This window comes from Penicillium arizonense, assembly GCF_001773325.1.
Source record: "Penicillium arizonense strain CBS 141311 chromosome Unknown PENARI_contig006, whole genome shotgun sequence".
Taxonomy (NCBI): Eukaryota; Fungi; Ascomycota; class Eurotiomycetes; order Eurotiales; family Aspergillaceae; genus Penicillium; species Penicillium arizonense.
This window is the reverse complement of record NW_019173283.1, coordinates 1,071,046-1,096,533: the sequence shown is the minus strand read 5'-3', so window position 1 is coordinate 1,096,533 and position 25,488 is coordinate 1,071,046. Positions and strand designations below refer to the sequence as shown.

The following is a 25,488-nucleotide window of genomic DNA, read 5'->3' as shown; positions in this document are numbered from 1 at the left end:
ACATGTTAACATAACTATCTTAGTCCTACGACTTCAACACAGGATTGCATTATGCTAGTCAATCGCCTCTTTGCTTCTTATGTTCTTTATAGGACTCACACACTCATTGCAAAATTCCCGTCGCCTTCTGCGTATAAACAGGGTCCCTCTATCCACAGATATATATCTATGGCGTGTAGTGGCCTGTTTGCTGTGGTTGTCCCTGTTTGCCCCATTTGGCTCCTTCCTCTTTAGACACTTGAATATTTGACTCGATATGTTTGTTTACATCCTTCCACTTCTTCCATGTCTGCTCCCATCAGCCAGCGTCGTTTTCGAGGAGAAAGATTTCCTGAGTCTGCAGACAGCCCATCGCTTTTGTCATCATGTGAAAAGAGGACATTGTTTCAGCCTTTCCCACGTTGAACCTCAGCCAGAGAGCACAGCTCTCAATTATTTGGGATTAATGTTCTTTCAGAATGTGTTCTCCAATCTCGACCCAACGAGTCTCCTGCAGTTGGCCTGCACCCGATTAACTCCCGCTTCAACCATTCTTGTGTCCCAAACGCGAGAGCGCCAATAATACCGAGATACCAAAGAAAGGATTGCAACCAATGACATCGATGCTGGCGAGGATATCACATTCTGGTATGATCCATATGGCGCACACATGACCCGGAGTCAGCGTCATGAAAGTCTGCAACACATGGGGTTTGCCTGCAAGTGCAGAGCGTGCCAACTTGAAGCTCCCTTCCAACAACTCAGCCGCCTGCGCCGACGACTGATTCGAGGTGTGCGATATCTTGCAAATGGCAAGGACTAGGATGGGCACCTCATCAATTATTGTCGAGTATAGGCTGTGGCCACTAACTGCTTGTAGAATATGGGTCTTTTCGGTGGATCTTGGTGGATATTGGAATGCAGATTGCAACCGTCAGCGCTAAAATAACTACTATCTGCGCTGTTTGTGTCGTATTGCAAAAAGCTTTTAGTATGAAGCCACTATTCTCTTTTTGGATGATTTCGGGGAAAGTCCTCAATCAGAGATAGTGCGGGTCAGCGTAACTATCTGATCGGATGCAGTAAGCAATATTAAATTCTCCGGTGGTGATATGTATGCCGGTAGAGTGAGCTAGGGTATGCGGGCGATACTTAGGACCCAGCATGTCTCGAACTACGGATTGACACCCACTGTCTTATGACGTTCGTTCTTTCTTCTGGTCTTTTTCAAGACTCTGCTCTACATATTCCATTTCTAGAAAATATAGGGATGCCATGTGGAAACTTATTCAGTTAAGCTTTAAGGTATTTAGTTTGGGATGTCGATCCCGGGTGTGCCCTCCAAACAGCTGAGCTTATGTTCCATGTGGCTGAACCCTGGTAATCTATAAGTGGACCGAACGGTTCCTCTAGTCTATTAACACTTAGACTAAACAGTGGATAGTAGGCTTCAATCCATTTAATCAGTATAGGAACGTCCAAGGTTGTCTTAGCTGTTCAACTAACAGCCCTAGCTACAGCATTAGACACATGCTCGCCCTAACCTGTTATAGACTACTATAATTAAGTCTGTGTCATGGGGCGTAGCGGTGTCTCTCTCACTCCTTGACCGTGCTGCGGAAGGTAGGATTACGATGACATGACAAAGTAAAACTAGAGGTCTATTTCGTGGAAAGAAATCCAGTGTGTTGCTCCTGCGGACAAAGGTATAAATAGGACAGGAAGCCCACGTCTAAATGACTTTCTATCCATTATCAACCCCAACTACCTCTTCTCTTCTGAAATATTTCCATTCATCGACTATGAAGGTCCCCTGTTTCCTCGGTGCCCTTGCTCTGGCCGGCAGCGCAGCTGCCTGGAACGGTCAATTGAGTGCCGATGCCTACAACCCAGGCGAGGGTGGTACAATTACCCAGGAAATCCACCTGCTTGACTACACTACTGGATCGAGATACAACGGTGTCCTTTATGGTGGTTTCAACGCTTGCACAACCACTCAATGCTCCGTCTAGTAAGCTTATATGCCCCCGAAAATAGCATCCAGATACAAAAACCTGACATACGACTAGCTTTGAGGAAGTCAGTGGTGGAAACTATCAATTCTCGACCAAGGTCTGGAGAACTAATAATGGATGCCACAACATTGATTTCTTGGGTGCTTTCAATGCTGGCCATGGGTACTGCTGTGGCTCACTGCCTTGCAATATCTCGGCTTAAGTGCGCGGGTATGTTCTCGCATCCTCTGATTCTCTGGGGGAGATTGAACTGACAGATCAACAGAGTATGAGGGAGCTATTGCACCGAAGTCCTCTATGCAAAACTGATCTTTGTATAGAGAATTGTAGCTAGAATACTGATCCAAAAGATCCATGTTCAACTCCAACCTTTTCTTTGTAAACCATAATAAATCCCGAGGTCAACGACTGTCAAGTCTGAGACGATCACTTTCTTTCAGTCCCCACCTGACCCTGGTTCAATCTCAACCATCTTGACAATAACCTATGGCAAAAAGGGAACATGTTCAGTCCAATCGGGGATATTGACCAAGCTACAGTGACCCAATTTCAGTTTGCACCTTAGTCTATCACAAACATATGGAATAGTAGCACAGTAAAAGAATCATTCTAATCGACTTAATCATACATAAAAACCACGAGTCCCAGCCAGAAAGACGCCTTGACCAGGAAAGAATTGCGCCATTCCATAACCAAAACCATGCCGAGCCCCGACCATGTTCACCTCTTCAATTCCTTGCACCTACATCTCATCCAGGTACATCGCACTCCCCTTCAGATTGACCAATCCCTCACCAGTAGATTGAGCCTGAATCTGCTGCGTCTGCTCTCTAGCCAAACGATCCGCCAGAACACCACGCTCACGCGTCCTCACATCCGCAGCACGAGCACCACCCGCTTGGTCATGGTGGAGATACTTGTAGATCTGATCCGTACCAGAAACAACACGTGAAACGAGGGTCTCGAACGCCTTTCCGGTGAGAGCGTCGACACGGCTCTTCAGGGCGGTCTCGGCATCAGCACGAAGACGCTTTGCATTTTCGTCTCGCTCGTTCTGCTCGTCGGCTAGCTTGCGCTTGCGTTCTTCGACCTTCTTCTGGTGTTCGTCTTTAGTGGCCAGGTACTTGAGGGAATGACCAAGTGTCTGCGGCGAAGCCGGGATGTAGTCCACCGGCGGCGCGGAGAAGAAAAGCACGCGGCCCAGGTCATCGCAGTGGAATTGGTGGCGGATATCCTCTGGGATTGAGGCGTTGGCTGCATCGCTGAGGTGGAAGACTTCCACTGGGCGCGGTGCGTTGGGGTTATAGACTGCGGCCGGGGCCTGCATGCGCCCTGAGTAGTTGAATGGCGAGGGCTGGGCTGAGGCTACTGGGGGTTGCAATCCTTGGTAGCCTGCCGGTGTTTGGGGAGCGGCAAAGTTGCTTGGTCGCCGGGAGAGGGACGCTTGGTACATCTGGGCAGGGGTCATTTGACCCGCGAAGGCTGGGGAGGCACCTGGGACGGGTGACGTCTGGACGGCGATTGGGGCTGCGGGCGAGCGTGCTTGGAGTGCAGCAGCAGCATTTGGACTGCCCAGATTACCTCGTAGGCCCATGGATTGGCGGGGTGCGACTGTCATGGGTTGTGGAGGTGGTGGAGATGGAGTTGGTTCTGGTGGTGGGGATTCCTATTGAATGTTAGGTATGAGTTCGCTTTTTGTCAAGTGATTTTGTAGCTCAACTTACGTTCTCATCGCGGGGGCGCCGGTGAACGGCGCCAACGACAGGGGGTGCATTGTCTGTTCCCCACGTCGGTCGGGGGAGGTCGTCGGTTTCTTTTGCGTCGTCCTTCAGAAGATGCTTGATCGGACTGGGTACCTTTTTGATCTTGCGCGGAACATCAAAGAGGTCCATTTCATAGTCCTTTTCGCGCACCTCGTCTGGTAGACAACTGGCCCATGTTTTGATCTTGTTCAGTTTATGCTTTTCCTCATTGTAGCGAGCCTCGCAGACATAGATTTCTTTGTCCGGTGCGAGATCTCTTGGGCGACCACGGCTGTAACGAGTAAAGAACATCACGAAGCAACGGTCCACAATTTCATCAATGCGGTGGTCTCGGTATTGTCCGGTTTTGACCACCTCATTTGGATAGAAGTGTTTTTCAAAGTGATGGACGGTCTGCTCTGGACGGTAGTACCAGCATGCATTGATCCATTTCTCCCCTTCGGAATCCTGCCAGGTCCGGTAGATCTGCGCAACGATCGGCTTGGTCACGTCGTTTTGGTTCTGAATGTGAACCCAATCTCCAACCTTCCACAACTCACCGCGGTGAAGAATGCCATCGGGGAGAGGGAAGCGACCATCTTCCATCAAAAACTCGCTGTCGGGCTTCTTCTTTTCTTGCTCGGCCAATTTCCGTGATTCGTTCTGCAGGTCAACAGCATCCTTGAAGATCTCGCTGTCGGATTGATTGTATGTTTTGGCGTTTTCGAACATGAGATCAAGATCCCGCATGAAATGATCGACCGAGTTATACTTCTTGCGCTTGGATTTGCGCTTGATGATGTCGATAGCAATAGGATCCTTGATCTCCATGTAATAATCCGGATAAGTAGCTTTGTCGGGGAGCCGTTCAAAGTGGGTAATCTTCAAGTGGCCACCAGCACCCTTGAATTTGCGGATTCCTTTGAGAATGGTCTTGATCCTAGTTTCCATAGGAGTATCCACGCGTGGAGGGCGGCCGCGTTTCTTGCGCAGGTCTGGCTCCGGCTTCTGAACCATTCCACGCTTGGACCCAGGCTTGGGACCGGGCTTCTTCCTTCTTCGGCCCTCATCCTCAGAACCCTCCATCTCAACCTCGTCATCGTCCTCGTCTTCTTCCACTTCCTCCTCCTCCTCCTCTTCGTCCTCATCGGGCAGAGGATCGGCCTCGGGGATTTCTCCTAGATCGGGAAGTTCTGCCTCATCGGCGGAGATCACACCCTGGGCAGCTAGCTTCCTGAACTCGGACGCAAAAACATCCTAATGCTGTCAGTTTGCCAGTCACTTGATCAGTTTCCCTGGGTTTATCTTACCCTAATAACCAGCGCATCCTCGTAAGCTTGCGATCGAGGTCTGTTATAGGTTTGCGCATTGTGTGGGATCTAGAGACTGTCAGTCAAGGAACCGGAGATCTGGGCGCAATAGACGTACCAAAGCACAGTCGCGGACGAATTCCGAAAAATGTTTGTATTCCCGCTTGTTGATGCGGGCTTTCAAGATGCTGAGGGCCATTGGCTCCTTAATGATATCGTAGTAGTCCGGAACAAAGCGCTTGTTGACACTGCGATGGAACAATCGGGACGGATCATGGCCACTCCAACAATGTCAGACAAAAGTTCCACACAGCTTTATCAAGACAACTTACTCGTCTTCCCGATAGTTATAAATCGCCATGACCACATCCATCATCGACTTCCATAGTTCTCGGGTGATTACACCGTCATCCTCGATGGAGTTGACGGGCTCCTCACGCGGGGGATGCGACTCTTGCTCGGAAGGCTCCATGCCGCTGGGAACGAGCGCGCGTTTCCACGCAAATCACAGGCTTGTGCGTTGCAATAATCGGGTGAGCGCTCAGCTAGAAAAGGTCCAGTAAATTGCCTAAGTTGGATCGTAGGGGGAGTCGGAGAATGTTTTACGAGCGCGTGAAGCTACTGCTGAGTCAGCAGAATTAACGTTACATACGGTAATCTCATTTCATGACGAGTTCGAGCTCTGCGAATCGCTTCACTTCGACAATATATTCTGCATTCATGGCCATGTCTCTTCAGGATAGTATTGCCTTACATGGCTGCTATTATATATATAAACGCTGATCCTTGACATTCCTTGAAGCTGACTCTTTTGGTTTCATTGTACTCCGTATGCTAAGACCGACCTGTTTGCGGATTTCAGATCTCAAGAATTCTTCAGACCTGGACAAAGATTCCTTGAGCTCGTGAACACCTCAGCAACAAAGGGGCTTTTGCTTGTTCTTTGCTTGCATCGCATTCCGACAGCTACCCCACACGGCATCGTCATATCTATCGGTGGGACGCCCACATCACCGCCCTAGCTTCTCCTCTTCGCCTCTGCATCTCTTCTGTCTCAGATATTTCATCTATTGCATCATGAGGATCCGAGTGCGCGGGCCCTCAGGCCAGTCAACTGTCACTCTAGACGACACTGCAACTATCAAAGATCTCCGAGACCAAATTGTGGAGAAGACTGGTCTAACTGCCTTTGATGTGAAATATGGATACCCTCTCCAGCCGCTCGAGCTAGGCAGTTATCAACCAGGCCAGACCATCTCAGAAACAGGGGTCAAGCTGAATGGGGAGTCACTTATCGTCGCTCCTAAAGAGGGATCTAAACCTCCTAGCGAAGCAAAGAAGGAGCCACCGGCCACGCTGTCGCAACTGTCCACCTCGTCGCAAAAACCGCAAACCAATAACGCCGACGACCCCCCAGAGATCGCTTCGCCAGAGCATGCAGGAACCTTTGTTCTCCGCGTCATGCCGGACGACAACTCATGCCTTTTCCGAGCAGTCGGCGCGGCAGTCATGGGCGATATGGACACAATGGTCGAGCTTAGATCGATCATCGCAGGCGCCATCCAGTCGAACCCAACAGAATATACAGCAGCGATTTTAGGCAAGAAGCCGGACGAATATTGCCAGTGGATCCAGAACGAGGATTCTTGGGGTGGTGCCATCGAGCTTAAGATTCTGAGTGAATACTTTAACATCGAGATCTGCTCGATTGACGTACAGACTCTCAACATGTTTCAGTTCAACGAAGGAGCACCTACGCGATGTATCGTCGTCTATTCAGGAATACACTACGACGTCCTCGCCCTGTCACCCTCCCACCCGCCATACACTCGTGCCAACCCCTTGGCTGATGGTGATACAAAGATTTTTGAGGCTGTCGACCCTGTTGTTTTGGAAAAAGCAAAGGAACTATGCAAGGTTCTTCAGGGCAAACATTACTATACCGACACTTCTGGATTCACTGTGCGGTGCAACGTCTGTGGTGGTACATTTACTGGCGAGAGAGGTGCCACCAAGCATGCGGCGGAAACGGGGCATTATGATTTTGGAGAAGCAGGCTAAGCAGTTAAAATAGATGATAATGCATTTTGCAGCGATTATAATCTGCTTGGTATGAATAGCGTATGGCATCAAATCGATATCACATATCGTACATAAATCGGGTCTCATAGCATAGCGACCTCGTCTGCTTCATCTTCCCCTTCGTCTTCCTCTGCCGAGTCTGCACTCTCTTCAGGGTTACCGCCCCATTCGACATCATGATGGACGGGATTTGTGAAGAATTCATGCTGCAAGGCATCTGCGGCACTGAGACGCTTGGACGGGTCCAGCTCCATCAGGCCAGACAATAGACGTGTTGCCTGTTCCTCGCTTTCTGTCAAGTCCTCCACACAGCTTGACCATTTCACCAGCTTCTCCCAGCTGTAGCCTTTCTCGCCGATAGTGGGGATGTTTGTTTCGAAGATTTGTCCGTGCATGGCTGCTGCGGTCTTCATGCGCCGAGTACCAAAGATGCTAGACATCTCAATCATCGCATCAATGTCGTCTGCAGAGTTGAAGAAGGGGAACCGACGTCCCAGCAATGTCAAAAGGATGACACCAACGGACCACATGTCGATCTTTGTGGTTTGTGAAGTGCATTTGAAGAGAACTTCTGGGGCTCGAAAGCCTCGAGTGCCAGCACGATTTGCTCGTCTCGACGGCCGTGAATCGTTCTTGGGGTAGCCGGCGGACAATCCCGCCGATGGGGGATTCTTGGAGTAGTAACTGGAAAGTATCCGGCTCCGGCGGACATAGCTTTGATGAGTACAGAGACACGGGCTAGTGTATTCCGAACCTTGGCGCTATTGAAACTGTGAGTATGCAGGTCATAGTATAGAAGATGGAAGTCATACCTCTGCAAGTCCGAAGTCAACCAAGACGCCTTCTTTCAGGTCTGGGTTGTAGAGGAAGTTGCTGACATACAAGTTAGTATGCAGGCAAAATTAAAGCGAGAACAATGAACTTACGTTGGTTTGATATCGCGGTGTAGAATATCATGTTCGTGTACCGAGTTCAATGCAGTCATAAGAGATCGTAGATAGTGGCGCATGTCTGCTACCATGAATGTTCGGTACTGAATGCGAAAGTCCGTATGTGGGAAGTAGGGTAGCACGGCAACGACTTGATCTTGGTATCGGAAAGCAGTGATCAGCGGGCAAACAGACCCGCAGCCTCGGAGATCATGTAGCAACTCCAGCTCGTTTTGGATTCGCAGCGGGCTGCTCGTCACATAGATCTTCTTCAAGGCAACGAATCGTGCCTTTTTCCGCCCGCTCAAGTCACCCTGTACTCGTCTTCGTTTAGATGGAGGGCTGTCGTATGTGTCTTGTTGTGCTTTGTCAAAGATATCCCAGTCATTTTGGTAGTGATCGTAGTGTAGATCTTCTGCCTTGTACACGGTGGAAAATGTACCTATAGTTTGTCCGTCAGTAAACAAGCAAACAAGCCATATAGGATGAAGATATCATACCCTCTCCAATCCTGTTTACTAGACGAAACCTGTCCGAGATCCCTGGAAAGGTATCCTCGAGCTTTCTCATGTCCTCTCGAACGGATTCGTCCACTTCTTCTTCAAATTCGCTCTCCTCTTGAGGCGCAGCGCCCTGGGAAACCGAATCATCCTCTTCTGCTAGTGTGTACTGGGGCTTCAATGCCTGTGGTTCCTGAAAAGAGCTGCTGCGTTGCAACTCAAAAACGCCTGGGGCGGCGTGGAGGGCCGACATAGCTTGATAGAGCCCCCGCGAGCAAGTATAAGAGGATTGGTCGTGCTTTGGTTCGGAAAGGTCTTCAAGTGTCGAGGATATGGTCTTGGGTGTCACGTGTCTATGTTTGGTGTTTGGAAAGGTTCTTTGAAGTTTGATTGTTTTCAGATGTCAATTGCCAAAATAATCCAAACGCGGTAGGTTTGCAGGCAAAACGCGCGGTGACAGTACCAAGAGCCCTTGGGGCTGGCAGATCGATGGATACAAGGCGGTAAGGAGGGGAAGCTGCAGCGTTAGCGGTAAACTATGACGAGTTACATAAGATTATGTAAGAATCGGCCCTTTTTGGCAAAAGCCAAACAATCGGCCTTATCAACAAGTTTCCTCCCCGCTTTGATCTCTTCGCAACAACAACAACCATGGAGGACAGGATTCAGTTCGACATCAACGACTCGCTCAAGTATTACTTGAGTGACCCCGCGACACTCCCAACCCCGGATGCAGACCCGGAACTGCTGGATTGCGAATCGGATCCCGAGTCAATTTCGCCCGCGCTGATTGACAATGTTTTGAACCCGATTGTGGACGCGGTAGCGGAGAACCCTGAGGGATTAACGAGATCATCCGTATTTGACTCCCTACAATTTTTGCTAAAGTGCGCCCCGGTCCCTTCCCAACTTACCCATGGAGGCTTTCGCCCGTCAGGAATCGACTCTGACGAACCTTTTCACACTTGCAGATATTCCACGGTCCTTCCCACAAAATCCTTGAGCAAACTTCTAGATTTGGTCGTTTCTGGCCTCTCCGTCGAGGCCGACATCATCCATGGAGACTTGGAGTCAGACGAACAGGATGCCATCCAGGCCCACAAGCAGCTGCTGGAAATGTACGGATTCCTTTTGCAGTGGGCCCTTTCTGCTGTCGAGGTAAAGGCAGCAGAAAAGCCAACCGAGGCAGCTCCTGTGCGACGAGGAGGACCCAAGTCCAAGAAATCGGCCAAGGACGGACAATGGGACTGGACGCCGCAGATCCAAATATCCATGGAGACCATGTGCAAGGTGATGAAGCTCAAACTCGGACGCATTTTCCTGACGACTTCGGATCGGGATACCTTTATTAATCTCTTCACGCGCACCATCTATCTGGTTCTCGAGAGTGAGCAGCGGGTGAAGAGCATGGCTATTCGCATGCACGCCTTCAAGGTCCTGTGTATTGCAGTGAAGCACCACGGTCATGCATTTGGTAGGCTTAACGGACCCGTCCCAGCGCGACTATATTAACGTTGGTATAGGTGCCCAAACGTCGATTGTGCAAAGTTTGACCTACTTTGAACACTTGTCTGAGCCTATGGCCGAGTTTCTGCATATTCTGGCAGAACAATACGACTACCCGCAGCTCTCCGATGAAATTTTGAAGTAATGCCATTCGCCGTTCTGTCTTGTCTCGCACTGACATTGTTTAGGGAACTTGGAAACAAGGAATTCAATTCTAATGACACAAGAGGGCCCAAGTCTGTTTCGTCATTCATCATCAAGCTGTCTGAGCTTGCCCCCAGATTAATCATCAAGCAAATGACACTTCTGGCAAAGCAGCTTGATAGTGAGGTAATTATGGCCAATAACAAGATATGTGGTTCTTTCACTCACGAATACAGGCATACACACTCCGCTGTGCAGTAATCGAGGTTTGTGGAAACCTCATTGCTGATCTTAGCCGACAAGAAGAACCCAGCGACAACTACAAAACCCAGATCAACGCCTTTTTCGATGTACTGGAAGAGCGTTTCCTCGATATCAACCCTTACTGCCGCTGCCGTGCGATCCAGGTATTTATGCGAATTTGTGATCTTGAGCAAAAGTTCCCCAAGAGACGACAGTCCGCGGCTCAGCTGGCGACTCGAAGCTTGGAGGACAAGAGCAGTAACGTCCGACGTAATGCAATTAAACTCTTGTCCAAGCTTGTCTCCACGCACCCATTCAGTGTGATGCACGGCGGGCAGCTTTCATACAAGGAGTGGAATGAGAGACTCGACGCAGTTGACGCCGAGCTGAATTCTCTTCGCCCTGCGGAGACCCCTGGCTTTGATGCAGGCGATATGACGCAGGTCGACCCTGAGCTGCTTGACGATGCTACACAGCTGCCAGACGACTCACCCTCGAAAGCACCCCGATTGACTGAAGAAGAAAAGGCTGTGGCAATTCAGAAGGCCCAAGAACAGGCTGCAACTTCCGAGCTGTTGACACGGCTCCAGCTGACCAGAAAATATTACAATGAGGCCATCCGCTTCATTGAAGTACTTCACTCGGCGTCTACCATTGTCTCGCAATTGTTATCTTCGCGGAACAAGAGCGAGGTTATCGAAGCCATGGACTTTTTTGTCGTTCTTGATGCGTACAAGATTGAAACGGCCCGTGGTGGAATTCGTCGCATGCTGCGTCTGATCTGGACCAAGGGCAACAGTGACGAAGGAAAGGGTGTCCAAACACATCTGATTGACTGCTACAAAGGTCTTTTCTTTGATGCGCCAGGCTCTTTCAGTCCCAACGATGCCGCCAATTATATTGCTCGCAACATGATCAGTCTGACATTTGGTGCGACACCTGCAGAACTGACCTGTCTCGAACAACTGCTCAGCACCATGATGAAGGCTGGAAATATATCAGAGGCAGTCATTGCCAAGCTATGGCAGGTTTATGGCATCCAGAAAAAGGAGATCTCGCGGACTCAGCGCCGGGGTTCGATTATAGTGCTCGGCATGCTAGCTCTAGCAGACCCCGAAGTTGTGGTCAAGGAGATCGAAGCCATGCTGCGTATTGGCTTGAGTGGTCATGGCAAGTCTGACCTCGTGCTCGCCAAGTATACTTGTATCGCTCTGCGACGCATGATTCCTGGGCGACAAGCCAAGTCAAAGGAAGTTGGAGTTACCAAACTTCCCAGTGACCACTCCGTGTTGGTCAAGCTTGCTGCCATGCTCGAGATTGAGACAAACAGCAAGGAATGGTATGGAGTAGCAGAGCACGCGCTCAATGCGATCTATACTCTCTCCAAGCACCCGGATGTGCTCTGCTCAGACATTCTTCGACGGAAAACAATCTTCGTCTTCCAGCCACACCTTCAACAGCGCCCACCTTCCTCCCATACCTCCGCTGCTGATGGCGAAGAGGAGCGTCCTGGAACCGCATCAACTGAGGGACAGGGCTCCAAACCCAAGCCAGCCTCCGCAGCGCTTTCGCAATTGCTGTACGTTGTTGGTCACATCGCAATTAAGCAGATTGTTCATCTTGAACTGTGCGAACTCGACTTTAAGCGTCGTAAGGTTGAACAGGAGAAGAAGAAGGCTGCCTCCGCCCCTCAAAAGGAAGACAATGCCGACGAGGACGAGCTTGATCTCATCGGTGGAACTACCGAAGATGATTTCCAGGATGCTATGGCCCACATCCGAGAACGTGAACTTCTTTACGGAGAGAACTCTCTTCTGGCCAAGTTTGGTCCCCTTGTAACAGAGATTTTGGCCAACAACAATGCCTATCCGGATCGTGATCTGCAAGCCTCTGCGACTCTGTGCTTGGCCAAGCTCATGTGCGTTTCTGCCGAGTACTGCGAGAAGAACTTACCACTTCTTATCACGATCATGGAACGGTCCGAGGACCCGATTGTGCGTAGCAACGCTGTGATTGCCCTCGGTGACATGGCCGTCTGCTTCAACCATCTGATCGACGAGAACACCGACTTCCTCTATCGTCGCTTGAATGACGATGACGATTCTGTCAAGCGGACCTGTCTCATGACTCTCACCTTCCTCATTCTGGCTGGTCAAGTCAAGGTCAAGGGACAGTTGGGTGAAATGGCCAAGTGCCTGGAGGACGACGACAAGAAGATCGCGGATCTGGCTCGCATGTTCTTCACCGAACTTGCAACCAAGGACAATGCAGTCTACAACCACTTTGTCGACATGTTCAGTCTGTTGAGTGCAGAGCGCAATCTAGAGGAGGCCTCTCTCCGCCGCATTGTCAAATTCTTGATCGGCTTTGTCGAAAAGGTACGATCATACTTCAATGACCTATTAATGGAATTGGCTAATATTTTTCAGGAAAAACACGCCCGCCAGCTGGCCGACAAATTGGCTGCTCGACTTCCTCGGTGCGAGACAGAACGCCAATGGAACGATGTCGCCTACGCCCTGTCTCTTTTACCGCACAAGAACGAGGAGATCACCAAGACCGTCAGTACCGGGTTCAAGGTTGTCGGTGCGGCAGCCTAATCGGAGGCAGCTTATGTATTGATGTCATTGATGATTTGGGTCTGGTTTGTAAATTCTGGCGTTGTCGGTTAAGTCTTGGGGGGTTTAAAGCAATGCATAATTTTCATCATGATTCATCCCAATGAACCTGCGTACCTTGACTACATTCTATAAGCTAGACTAGACTCTGCTATATTCATTTCCGGAGGCACAAGGTGCAGGATATGCAATAACTTCATTGCAATACTAATCAACAGCTCCATCGGTCATCTACTCCGATGGAGCAGCTGCCCAAAAAGAGATCTAAAGGGTGAAAGATGCGCAAGATCTAAGTATGTGATGAGAAAGTAACGGAGACCAGACGTAAACACAGAAGAAAAAGAGGAAAAGACGCCGAGTGTGTGATGGTCGCATGCCAGATACGCCACGTTTGTGAACTGCGGGGAAAGGAGATATTAAACCGGTCTATGCGCCCTTCACTGTACTTTCTGTCAAGGTATACTCGCCAGACCGAATCCCCTGCAAAACCTTCTGTCCCTCCTCTGTTAACTCGGGCTTGCCCAGCGGCGTCACGGCGCCAGTGAAGAAACGCGGGTTCCACTCGGTGCCCTTCTCCTTGCGCTCTGCTGCGCGTTCGCGTTGCCGTTCCTCGATATCTTGTTTCAACTTGGTGGCCTGGCCGAACTGTTTGTCCACGATGGCGTTTGTGACGTCGCCCCAGAATTTTAGAGACTCATTAGACAGCTGTTCTTCTGCTGGGGGGATGTTCTTCGGGACGGGAAAGAGAGGAGTAATGTCGATGAGCAGAGATGGCTCCTTAGTGCCTGCCGGAGTAAAGTATATCTTGCCGTGCCAAGACCCGGTGATGCGAGCGATGACATCGCTCTCTGGCACGTCCTTGATTCTTGTCACGGTGTCCTTGTCCTTGTTGTAGCGGAAGATCACACCCTCCAACTTGTTTTGTGATCGGCCAATCCATCCTTCTTCCATGTACTGAAGGATCGCCTTCATGCCTGTCTTTGGGCAGGTGATGTAGCATGTGTCGGCGACTGTGATAGCCAGCGCGCCTCGTAGGATTCCTCCGAGGTGGGCGTCTGGGTGAGTCAACTGGTATTCCTCGTTGTCTCTCTTCTCGATGTTGACGAAGATTCCAAGGTTATGCTGGCCAGGGCTCACGCGAATGCTGGTGCCTGTGAACTTGGCACTGATTTGGTCGAATCCGCGCGCGGTGACTCCCCGCTCCGGGCAGTCAATGTAGAAGGCCGAGACTGGGGGGTGGTGGGAGGTCTGTTCGGTGAGGTAGCACACTTTGACTTTGTCGTCGCCGTCTTGGACGCTCGAAGAGCCGTTAGAGCTGATTCCGGGGAGGTTTTGTTCTTCGGGGATGTTGTCATTGACATCCCAGCTGCACTAGAGGGTGTCAGGGAAAAACCAACAGAATACCTGTAGAGTAACTCACTCGGAAGAATTCACCCAAGGTGGAGTTGTATGGCTTGCACGGTTTCCCCTTGATGTATTTCTGGAACCAAGTCAACAATATATCCGGCCAACCGACGCAGGGAACTATACCAGATCCTTCGTGAACCAAAACCTCAACACTTCCAACATACGGCCTAACTCATCATCCGACTTGCCAATGCTGTAGCTCTTGGGTCAGCACATGAGCGTCTGCCAAATATGGGTGTTGCTGACCTCGCAAAGGTCTCGGGTCGGTCCAAGTAATTCCAGTATTCTTCGTCACCAACCCGTTAGCCTCCAACTCCACAAAGGCTAGCACAGCAATGACCTACCGAGATTCGGTCTCGGCTCCAGCAGTTGCGCCGGCAGTGAAAAGCGAACCGAGGCGATATCTGCCACACCCACGAACCTAATAGCCAGCATGTTAGCGCCTAGAAACGGCGGTGCGGGGCGACCCCAGAGACATACTTCCGGAGAATAGAGAGGAAAGTCTTGAGCTTGGAGGAGTCATCTGGGGCCTTTTCAGGCACAGCAGCGGTCGACATGGTGATTTAACGTGTGCGATAAAGATATGTTGAGGAGGGAAGCTGGTTTGTTGAGTAGAAGATGTGGCGAACCGGTCGCCAGTAGGGGTTGAGAGGGGGGTTCTCGGGCCTTGTGTGCCGAAACAAGGATGAGGAGTGTCGCTAGAGTCGCAAATTGCTCACGGGCAATCTCAATATGGTCAAAGGTAGAGAAAAGAAAGGAGGTAAGGGAGCTTAGAACTCGATAACAATCGAGGCGGTGACGTGTGAACTATTTTTTGCCCAGTGGGGTTCGAGGGTGCGGTGTACGAGTCCTCTATGGAGAGTATGTTCTTTGTTCTTTATTCTTTGTTCTTTATTGTCCAAGTCTAAGTCTAAGTCTATATTTGTATACTTTCGACACTTAGATGTCACCGGAACGGGTCAAATGATAAGGCGCGGATCTACATGTACGCTGCACTCAGACTGGAGATTAAAGAAAGTCACTTGAATTGAAATAATTGGAGTAAAGGGGTATCATCGGCCAATCAGTTGGCCACGAGGGCGGTTTGTAGCTCCTGCAGCTTCTGCTTCCGCGCCAAGAGCCGAAGCCACGTTCGCACCGCCGGACTGTAGTCAAACCGCCGTCCAGCTGCGTACTCATCATCTGTTCTGTGTGACTGCTGTTCCTCCCGAATGCGTGCTCGTAGTTCCTTCTGGTCCTTGCTAAGCTCCTGCTGATACTGCTGTAACTGCGCCATCGAACACGATTGGTATTGCAGGACCGTCTCAGGGACCTCCGCCGCATCGATACCTTCTCTTGTCAGGCACAAGGATGGCTCAGGACCGAGGATCATTTCATTCCAGGCGACTTCAATGTCGGGAGGTGCCAGGGACATAGCACGTTGGCTGAGAATCTCTAGGCTTCGCACGTTGATGGCTAAGGACTTGATGAGGTCTGGTAGAGGGTCACGCACGAGTCCTAGGATCGAAAATTCAATCTGGTCTTCTTCGTATGCGGCCATTCGGGTAAGAAGATTGGGCCGGACCAATTCTAACCAGTTGTCCTCGGAACATTCGCCTATCAACTGGTGTAAGCAGGGTCATCCTGACATATTTCGGCTCCAACATACCAAGTGCTTGAGGCTGTCGCTCAAGTCCATCAAACTTCCACAGTTGACCCATAACAGGCATGAAGGCAATAAAATGGAAGGTTGCATCGTCATGATCATCATCATCCTGATCCTTAGAGCGATGCTTTTTGGCCGTAGCTTCGATCTTGAGTTGTAGATCTGAATTGAGAATATCCATTTTCCTAACAAAGTCAGACCGGAACAAAGAAAAGTCTAGTATATTGGCATACCGGGCGAATGAGTTATGGATTCTCTTGACGAATTCGAAATTATTGATGGCATCTCCACGCAGAGCTGGAGTAAAAGGCATCGTGAAATCCTTGAAAGACTGCAGATTGTCTCCTAAATCAATACCTGGGATATTGTTCACAATGTTGAGTAGTGCCACGCTGGCACAGGCGTTATTTGCGGTCTTCCCCGTTAGTAAAAACACCATTTAAATAGTATCAAGGGCCTTACCTGGTTGGCAAACCAGATTCCCTCAGGGCAACTAGCTTCTTGTTTGCCATGATCATCCTCACGCCAACGGAACAAAAAGATCAAGCCGTAAACAGGTTTGCTATACATCTATTAGCAATTGAGTCTGGGACAAAATGGGTTGGGTTCGTACTTGAGAAAGGCCATCATCTCTTCGTCAAGAGAGACTACTTCTTGGACCTGGACACCTTGGACGCCAAATTCACGCAGCATGACATTGAACAGAGCCTGGAATATCCGTTAGTCTGTACATATATGTCAATGCTGAGGAATCATACCGGCTCTGACTCTACCTCGCAGAATCCATTCCAGCTGTCTTTGTCCAAGGCAGAAGCAGCCTGGCAGATGTCGTCGCTTTCGTCTTCCGGATCTGTCAGTCGGCGCCGCTTAATACGTGGACCCATGGCTTTTTTGGAAGATATGAAGTCGCTTTGCGATGGGTGGCGATGATTGGACTGGGTGAAGAAGCTAAGGTGCAATGATGGAGTAGCTGGGCGTCCAGTGAAATAAAGACACCGCAATTAAATACGACAGAACTAAAGATAAAGTGAGGTCAAAGAACAATACATAATAGACAAGATGTGTATACAGTATGGGAGAATGTCGTCTAGTGGACCGAGCTTCCCCCGACGCGCTTCCCGCGTCTCCACCAAACTTCACTTTTTTGTTTCCCTTCATTCTCCAACTTTACAGCTATAGGCGCATCCTATACCACAGCTTCTCAACCTACTCTAGAAGGTCTTTGCAGCTGACCCGGATCCTCATTTTGGTTCTATCCTTTTCTTTCCTCGAAAGGCCTAGCTCTGGCAACCACAGCATGCCATGAACGGCACACCCCTCCTCGCGTCTGCCTTTCCCCAGACGCCTACAACAAACCCAGGAGACTCAGGAGTAAGGAGAAAGCTCTTTACTCCTTCACGATCGCAATCGCGGGGGATCCGTACAAGGTCGCCGACCAAATCACCGTTGAAATCCGCCTCCAAAGCACCCAGACCGGCTCCGATCTCAAACACCAATGCGCCGCTGATTCCCGAGAGTACGGTCGATGCACCCACCCAAAGACTCTATGTGGTCGGCTTTTACTTCGCCCTGCATGCGTGGCGATTGTATGAATCGTGGACGGAATCCGATAGCGAGCCCACGGGGCTCCTCGTGAAATGGACGTTGGTTGATTTGGTCTTCTTGTTCGGCCTGCAGGCTCTGCGCATACCTTGGCTAGAGTGGACTTTCCCGACCACACTTGCCCTTTTCCTGCTCCATGTCGTGGGCAATGCCTTTTTGATGTTCCGGATCCCAATCCCATGGGGTGCATGGATTTCCGGACTGGTCAAGGTGGCCTATGATCGCGAAATGTCCATCTCTGAGCGTAAGGTCAAGCCAGGGGATATCATTCACAATGCATCTTTGATCCTCGGAAAGCAAATCGTTCATATTCTGCCAGAGGGGTGAGTTTTTATCTGGCGTTAGCTATTGAGTGACATGCTAACTGATTTAGATCCGCCGTTCTTAACCCGGACCATGATGCTCTTTGCCTCGACTCGTTGAAATCCATTATCGACCTCCCAATCCGTGTCAACCAGACCGACCCGATCATGATTGAAATGTTGCGCATGGACCTTCACACCGGCGAGAATGAAACCATTACCATTCCGACAAAGCAGCTGAAGAACATCAAACGTCAGGCGGAGAAAAAGCATACTCCCGGGCAGTCACATCGGGATCTGCAGATTCCTATCCGCAAGACTGGAATCTACCGTCTTCAACGGGTGGTGGACGAGTCTCAGCTGGATGTCCATACCAGAACTGTCGATGCGTTGGTGGTTTCCTGCCCGCGTGCTTTCGTCAAAAACTCGCACCTTGACAAGTGCAAGGGAGAATTGTCCAACTTCGCCCTGGAGGTGGAAGGCACACCTCCATTGAAGATCAAATACAGTCGCCAGGTCAACAATCACGATCGTGGATTCTCGGTTCTCAACATCCAACCAGATAATCTGCGCTCCCCGCTACTGAACCAGAGGACTACTGGTCCATTGTTCAGTATCAACCAACCCGATGTCTCATGGGCCCAGAGCCAAAAGATTGAGGTCCCGCTAAATGAGTCATTGAATGTCGGCGGAGAATGGTTTTATACCATCGAGGAAGTTCATGATGCTGCTGGCAATGTCGCCAACTATTCTGCAATCTTCGAAGAATCGGATCGGCCATCTGCAAAGTCGCAATCCCAGTGGTACCAATTCTCTGTTCATGAACGTCCGCGTTTGTCGTTCGAGGACTGCAACGCCCAGAATCCATTGCGGGTTGCCAAAGGCAAAAGCGTTCGATTCCCACTCCAATTCCATCCTTCTGGAAATGGATACTACGATGATGGACCTTTCTCCGTGGCCTATTCTTACACCGGCGAGGAGCAAGAAATAGAGGATACCAAAACTCTTTCTCAAATGACTATCGACCGAGTCCATCAGATCAAGGAGCCTGGGGTGTATTCTCTGGCATCGGTTTCCACACAGTTCTGTCCTGGAGAGATTTTGGAGCCTTCGTCCTGCCATCTGCAAAACCCGCCTGAGCCTGAGGTTGCAGTCAAGGCCGAGAAGATCTTTGACCGTTGCGCCAACAATGCCATTGGGTTACTGGTTGATATCGATCTTACTGGATCTCCACCATTCACTCTCCGATACAGCATTGAGAGCTCCAAGGGTGCAACGCAAACCAAATCTCAAAAGATCGACAGTGTGCGCGCACAGCTCGATTTGACCCCATCGGAAGCCGGATTTTACAGGTATTATTTCCTGGATATCGAAGACTCTGTCTATTCGCCGCGGTCTCTCAGGGACAAGACACCTGTGCTTGAGCAGGACGTCAAACCACCAGCCTCGGCCCATTTCATGGGAACCGCCGGAGTGCGCCGGGCCTGCTTTGGGGAGCAAGTTGCTGTAGATGTATCTTTCCTTGGAGAGGCACCCTGGGCCCTCCAATATGAGATCTTCCACAACGGCAAGAAACAGAAACTCACACTGGATTCCGACGTTGATACCGCCACTATCAGAACCGATAAACTGATTAGCGGGGGCGAGTACACCATGTCATTGACCAGTGTCAAGGACAAGTCTGGCTGCAAACGAACCCTAAAAGAAAGCATCAAGATTCAAGCTCGGTCCCAGCCACCACACGTGTCTTTCGGTGAGATCGACAAGAAGAGAACTGTGTCGGCCTTGCAGAACTCCAAGATTGATATCCCAGTGCGACTCAAGGGTGAGCGGCCTTGGACTATCAGTTACAGGAATGTCGACCTGCAACAAGAACCCATTCAGCAAATCCTTTGGGAAGAGAACAGCATCTTGAACGTGGATAAGCAAGGTCTCTATGAGATCACCGGAGTCATGGACAGCGGCTGCCCGGGTACCGTGGATCAGACTGCCAACGAGTTCGAAATCTCGTGGATCCCCCGACCTCAAATCATTGCAGTAGACGGTTCTCCCGTCGCTGCTGCGAAGGAGGTCGTCAAATCTGAGGTCTGCCAAGGTGACGATGATAGCATGGAGCTTCGGCTGTCGGGCAACCCTCCGTATAATCTTCAATACGAGCAGCGACGCAAGACAGACCGTGGCATGTCTTCGGCCAAACCCAGAGCCCTCAAGTCTGCTCTTCATGCCACTTCAATGGAGATGGATACTTCAGAGCCTGGTCAATACAGCTACAAGTTCACGCAAGTTGGCGACAATCTTTACGACCATGACTCTCGGAGCGCCCCGCTGGTTGTGACGCAAAAAGTGAACCCGCTGCCCTCCGCCAAGTTTGACTCCCCTGGCCACGTCTATGGCTTCTGCAAGGAAGATGTCAGCGGCGAGGAATCTGTCCCCATTACGCTGGAAGGTGTCCCGCCGTTCTCCCTGGAGATCACCATCAAGCACCACTCCAACGCCAGACCCGAGATTGTCACCATCCCCAAGATCAACACCAAACGTCACAACCTGCTCATTCCTCGTCGTCACCTTGACCTTGGCCAACATGTCGTCAGTATCCACAAGGTTCGTGACTCTCGAGGATGCCAAAAGACCACCGAGTTAGACTCTTCATCGGTGCGGGTTGCCGTTTCCGATGTCCCCACCATCATCCCGCTTGAGTCCAAGGTCGACTACTGTGTCGGCGAGCGGCTTTCGTTCTCGCTGTCCGGGCACGCTCCATTCGACGTTTTCTACAGCTTCGACGGCGCCCAGCGCAAGGCCTCTTCTCCCAACACCAACTTCCGCCGTATTGCTGAACGCCCTGGTGAATTCACCATCACTGCGGTTAGTGATGGTGCCAGTGGCAAGTGTCGGGCTCACAAGGACATCACCAAGGTCATCCACCCGATGCCCAGCGTGAGGATCAGTAAAGGCAAGACAACCATCGTGGACATTCACGAGGGTGGAGAAGCCGAGCTTCATTTTGAGTTCTGGGGTACACCACCGTTTGAGTTCACGTAAGTTATTCCTCTCCAGACTTGTTCATTCCAATTTACTGACAACCAGCAGGTACATCCGAAGTTCCAACGCTGCCAAGGGAAAGAAGTCCGAGGTCCTTGATATCAAGCATGACATTTCCTATGAAAATATCAAGACCATCAAGACCTCCGACGAGGGTACATACGAAGTGATCGCGATCAAGGACAAGTTTTGCTCGTTCTCCTCCCAAACGACGCCATCCGGCAAGTCAAAATGATGTGATTAATGTGGTGTAATGCTGGGTGCTCCCTTTTATGATTCGTTTTGTTATTTATGCTCTTTTTCTTTCCTCTTAACTCTTTTCTCCGACTTGTTTGCATTGCAGCGGCGCTAGCACTGTCTTCCATCTCAGATATCTACAACCTGTTTTCTGTTCAATAACTAATGAGACTGTCGTCTGCTCATCTTGGGTGGGTCTTTCTTTAGAAATGAGGCTACGGTGTTGGTGTTGGTTCCATATAGAGGCATGGGATAAGGGATTGAATGGAGTCATTCTGGATGATATTCTGTTCTAGTTTTGTATTGTCACCATAGCTCATGGATCTACTGTTATATGACCCTGGCATGCAGATGTCTCCTTTCCCAGATGTAGTATATCAAAGCCGGGAACAAGAGCAGGTTGTCCTGGGCCTGGAAAGGACAGCACTGTCTTCTTCTTGTGGGCTGCCTCGCCTTTTCGTCTCTTGGTCGATGTTCTGACCTTGTGGTGTGTTGAAGCGGATTGTGGGTGGTGGCATAGGTTGTGGTTGTCGAACTGCGGACAATGTGACAGGACCCTTGTTCGTGAGGTTCGAGGTTAATGAAAAGCAGACGTGTACCAAGCCCCCGAGGAATGTGTAGGCAAGAGTCAAAGGGCGTAAGTGAGGCTGAAGCACGTACATGCAGGTTTGTACAGAGGCATGGGGTGAATAGCCTCACCCGGGCGTCTATTCACCCATTCGCACCACAGAACAAGACAATAGACATCTCAAACTAGAGAGAGAAAGAGATAAATGCGAATAAGTCCGTATTGAATGGCATATTGAATCGTACGGCATTGAGTGCTGGCCAAAATACAGATATTTCTCGATTGGGACGGGCAGGTGCTGGGTATAAATACCCTCACTTCCCCCAACTTCTTCCTTCTCTTTCCCTCTTTCACATCTCCCCATCCCTTCCACTCTTCCCATTCCAACTGTGGGTTATCTCATGGGAGTCCGCCGTGGGTACGTCCCACACCGGACTGGGTTCTGTGCATCCGGGATGAGGGAATGTCTCTGTGGGCGTTGGCTCTGTGGGCAGTGATTCATGAATGGGAACAGGCACCAGATTACTCAGTATGGAGGTGCTTGTTGTTCGCTGCTAAGTTCTGCTGTTGGCATGCACTGGGGTGGTGTCGAGGGTTCTCGGCTACCAGGAGGATTTGGTGAAATTGCTCTCGCCATCTTCTTCTCTTGTTGTCAAGACATGCATGTTCTACGGTTCAGGAGGGCATCTGATGGAATGAGTTCAGATCCTTACGCTTTCTGCTTCGGACTTGTCCAGGCAGTCTACGCCACGGGTCGGGGGCACGGATGACTCTCGAGAGTAGCTTCCTCTTGGTTCCTCTTCGTGTTTTCTTTCTCTTCCTCCATGAGTGGGCACTGGGGACATGGGCACTCTCCTGGTCAGGAAGTGCTCAATTTGTCATTTGACTGTTGTGGGAGCAGGGCATGGGCGCGGGCGAGTCTGCATTCATGCAAGTTTGCATTTTTTGAGGCTAAGTCGGCAGAGGTCAACCTGCACAATCAACGACATTCTCGGTCACTGAGATCACAGTGGCTGAGGAATACTCAGGTCTGCAGCTAAGTGTTGGTTCTACTAGAAGGCAAAGATCCTGCAACTCCATTCTCTTGGGGGATAGGCCTTCAACTCTAACCCCGGAATCCTCATGGTCTCTCAATCATGTCGATAGGCTCCATGACCTTGTTTTTCACGTCTGTCAGATGGCGAAGAAAGAGTTCAGACACTTGCTTTCTTGCACGGCATGTTCTATGCAGAGGGCAGAAATCGAGGGTCGGGAGGGTCTGAAAGGGTCTCAGGACTGGCCTCTTGAGTCCTTTCACGATCCTTTTTCTCTTTCCTCCCAGTATGGGCACCCGGTACCCGGTGCCCATACGGACTCTCACTGGGGATCTGGACACTGCGAAGGCACACGTGGGTCAGGATGGATACAGTCACAGATGTGGTGCGCTACTCTGTGACTCCTTCCTTGAATTCCGGTTGCAGCTATCAGCCTCTGAGAAGACTTGTCTTTCCTTAGGACGCGGCAATTACTGCTGAAGACACGAAAACTGTTGCTTGGACTCTTCCGAGATAGGGCACCGGTTGGATTACAGTTCTGGCACGAAAGTGATCCAATAAGAGTTGCGACTTGAGGGCTTTTACTTGACTCTGTGATGACCAGTAGCAAGGGAATTGTCTGGACTTCGGTTCAGCAAGCAAATTGCTTCCTGGATATAATTCTGAGAGCACTACCAAGACAAAAGCTTCTTGATCTTTGTCTTTTCCTGTTGGCATTTCCTGTTCACATCTCCCATTCAGCTTTTTTGTTCACTTTTCCTGTTCTTCTCTTTCTTGTCATGTCTCTCCATGTACCTATTTTAAGTGGGAAACGAGTTTCTATATGCATGGCAAAGTACAATGTCACATCTTCATGTCTTGAAGTCATACCATGCTCCTACCACATACACTCTCCCAGAATAAACAATATACAATCCACCTTCTACAAATACCAGAAGTAAGAAAGACAGACAACTACACCATCATCATTCATAGCAATATCTACAACTCAACCTGCACAGCCACCATCCGCTCAGACATAAAGCCAGTAACGAAAAGCCAAGCCCTCTTAACCCCATCGCCATTCATCTCAACAGGAACAAGAACAGCAGCACTAGCCGTCCGAATCCTCATCCCATCATCCTCAAACAAAAGCCTCTTCTCCCACCCAGCCCCAACCCCAGATCCAGAAGGACGAGCATACCAAACCTGCACGGGATCAATCCCATCAGGATCCTTAGCAGTAACTGGTAACCGAATCCCCCTCGAAATACCCGCCACAACAACCCCACTCACATCATCACCGCTAGTAGCATACGGATCAACATAGTAACTGGGGTTATCAGTGACAGTATCAAAAGCAATAGATTCCGAAATCGAGAGTGAGTGGTTGGAGTCCGGTGTTGCGATGTATAATTCACCACCGATAGCACTGGAGATTATCATTTCGTTGGTTGTGCGGCCGTGACCGAGGCCGTTGTTGTTCCATAGACCTGCTAATGCAACCGAGGCTTGGATTTCTGTGTCCTTGGTGTTGGTTGGGAGTTGGACGTGGATGATACTAGACCATTTCGCACTAGACCATACATCCTCAACATGGCGCATCGCGCCCTCACGGTAGAAATGGTCGTTGGTCACGTAGAAAGACTCCGGAGATTCGGCGTAGATATCGTTGGGTGTTTCGATGAGCGGGTGGTTGATTGAGCGAATATGTTGGATAGTCTTAGAGCCCAGGATATGGTGGAAGAGTTCGACCTGGGAGCGGGCTTTGTGTGTTCCCTCTGGGATCTCTGAGTCTGATGTTGCATTGAAGTAGGCTGGGTTGGGCAGGTGGTTCACAGCGAAGATGTAGACTGCATCTTCATGCTGTTGGTCTTGGATAACGTCAATTCCGTGGGTGACGAAGGGACCTTTGAAGTTTGTAAATGCCAGGCGGGCTGATTTCATTGTCTTGGTTGGTTGTTAGATATTGGTTTCTTATATAGAAGAGGGGTTATGTGTGGAGAGTGAAGCAGATCAGAAAGAGGGAATATTGTAGTGCACACCTTTGGATCAACAACATGAATAGAACCACTAGTAGTAGACGGCACCAAATTCCCCAACGGCGGGAACCAGCTAAAGCGCGTATTCTTGTAATCCTCACAAGCAGTGAAGAGCAAGTTCGCAGGTCGGTAGTGGTGGACATCCTCGCAATGGATTGTATCCTCGATATAGATTGGGCCCTGGCCCTCACCCAGGACCGTCGGATTGGGAGTGAGGAAGACACCTCCAATGCGAATGATATGAGATACTGGGCCAGACAGGAAGGCGACCAGGGCGACGAAGATGCCCAGACTTAAGGTGCCGAGTAGACCCATGTTGTATGTTGGAGAGCAATTGGATCAATTGATTTAGACTGGGATTGGGAATGAGAGGAAAAGAAGAAAAGAGGGTCAGACTTGGGAGACCTTGGAGACCCTGTCATTACTAATTAGACCTCGGGATTATATGAATACCTTGTGGGGGGAGGGGGGAAGAATAGAGAAAGGATCATCACGATGTGGGGGAAGCACAGTCGGGTGAGGTTCGCAGTATAAAAGGAATTGATTGCACCGAGAAGCTAGAAAA

At 50.1% G+C, this 25,488-nt stretch overlaps 9 protein-coding genes across 9 annotated transcripts; 4 read left to right on the top strand and 5 right to left on the bottom strand.

Moving 5' to 3' along the window:
• Positions 1 to 1,715: 1,715 nt before the first annotated feature.
• PENARI_c006G09374 (uncharacterized protein) lies at positions 1,716 to 2,196 on the top strand (the record flags this gene model as incomplete). Its single annotated transcript, XM_022630534.1, has 2 exons — positions 1,716 to 1,990; positions 2,049 to 2,196. 2 exons carry the CDS (start codon positions 1,716 to 1,718, stop codon positions 2,194 to 2,196), a joined length of 423 nt encoding a protein of 140 aa, XP_022489647.1.
• A 540-nt stretch (positions 2,197 to 2,736) lies between these two features.
• On the bottom strand, positions 2,737 to 5,518 carry PENARI_c006G01712 (putative RSC complex subunit (RSC1); the record flags this gene model as incomplete). The annotated part of the gene is made up of 5 exons (XM_022630171.1): positions 2,737 to 3,660; positions 3,719 to 4,993; positions 5,047 to 5,115; positions 5,165 to 5,327; positions 5,379 to 5,518. The coding sequence occupies 5 exons, from the start codon at positions 5,516 to 5,518 to the stop codon at positions 2,737 to 2,739; spliced, it is 2,571 nt and encodes an 856-aa protein (XP_022489645.1).
• A 605-nt stretch (positions 5,519 to 6,123) lies between these two features.
• Positions 6,124 to 7,107, top strand: PENARI_c006G03213 (ubiquitin-specific protease OTU1; the record flags this gene model as incomplete). Its single annotated transcript, XM_022630244.1, has 1 exon — positions 6,124 to 7,107. The coding sequence occupies one exon, from the start codon at positions 6,124 to 6,126 to the stop codon at positions 7,105 to 7,107; it is 984 nt and encodes a 327-aa protein (XP_022489655.1).
• Positions 7,108 to 7,211: 104 nt separating this feature from the next.
• Positions 7,212 to 8,810, bottom strand: PENARI_c006G10924 (serine/threonine protein kinase CDC7; the record flags this gene model as incomplete). Its single annotated transcript, XM_022630604.1, has 4 exons — positions 7,212 to 7,889; positions 7,941 to 8,001; positions 8,055 to 8,499; positions 8,558 to 8,810. 4 exons carry the CDS (start codon positions 8,808 to 8,810, stop codon positions 7,212 to 7,214), a joined length of 1,437 nt encoding a protein of 478 aa, XP_022489638.1.
• Positions 8,811 to 9,208: 398 nt separating this feature from the next.
• Positions 9,209 to 13,050, top strand: PENARI_c006G06870 (condensin subunit YCS4; the record flags this gene model as incomplete). The annotated part of the gene is made up of 5 exons (XM_022630418.1): positions 9,209 to 10,031; positions 10,081 to 10,204; positions 10,252 to 10,393; positions 10,444 to 12,828; positions 12,880 to 13,050. 5 exons carry the CDS (start codon positions 9,209 to 9,211, stop codon positions 13,048 to 13,050), a joined length of 3,645 nt encoding a protein of 1,214 aa, XP_022489601.1.
• A 444-nt stretch (positions 13,051 to 13,494) lies between these two features.
• On the bottom strand, positions 13,495 to 15,032 carry PENARI_c006G07635 (putative oxysterol binding protein (Orp8); the record flags this gene model as incomplete). The annotated part of the gene is made up of 6 exons (XM_022630450.1): positions 13,495 to 14,439; positions 14,489 to 14,548; positions 14,599 to 14,668; positions 14,722 to 14,761; positions 14,820 to 14,896; positions 14,956 to 15,032. The coding sequence occupies 6 exons, from the start codon at positions 15,030 to 15,032 to the stop codon at positions 13,495 to 13,497; spliced, it is 1,269 nt and encodes a 422-aa protein (XP_022489582.1).
• A 506-nt stretch (positions 15,033 to 15,538) lies between these two features.
• Positions 15,539 to 17,004, bottom strand: PENARI_c006G11174 (ubiquitin C-terminal hydrolase 37; the record flags this gene model as incomplete). The annotated part of the gene is made up of 6 exons (XM_022630617.1): positions 15,539 to 16,071; positions 16,124 to 16,305; positions 16,354 to 16,535; positions 16,583 to 16,682; positions 16,734 to 16,828; positions 16,879 to 17,004. The coding sequence occupies 6 exons, from the start codon at positions 17,002 to 17,004 to the stop codon at positions 15,539 to 15,541; spliced, it is 1,218 nt and encodes a 405-aa protein (XP_022489867.1).
• Positions 17,005 to 17,422: 418 nt separating this feature from the next.
• PENARI_c006G01910 (uncharacterized protein) lies at positions 17,423 to 21,298 on the top strand (the record flags this gene model as incomplete). The annotated part of the gene is made up of 3 exons (XM_022630177.1): positions 17,423 to 18,045; positions 18,096 to 21,059; positions 21,112 to 21,298. The coding sequence occupies 3 exons, from the start codon at positions 17,423 to 17,425 to the stop codon at positions 21,296 to 21,298; spliced, it is 3,774 nt and encodes a 1,257-aa protein (XP_022489864.1).
• Positions 21,299 to 23,883: 2,585 nt separating this feature from the next.
• On the bottom strand, positions 23,884 to 25,238 carry PENARI_c006G05618 (serum paraoxonase/arylesterase family protein; the record flags this gene model as incomplete). Its single annotated transcript, XM_022630347.1, has 2 exons — positions 23,884 to 24,831; positions 24,927 to 25,238. The coding sequence occupies 2 exons, from the start codon at positions 25,236 to 25,238 to the stop codon at positions 23,884 to 23,886; spliced, it is 1,260 nt and encodes a 419-aa protein (XP_022490033.1).
• Between the last annotated feature and the right edge of the window lie 250 nt (positions 25,239 to 25,488).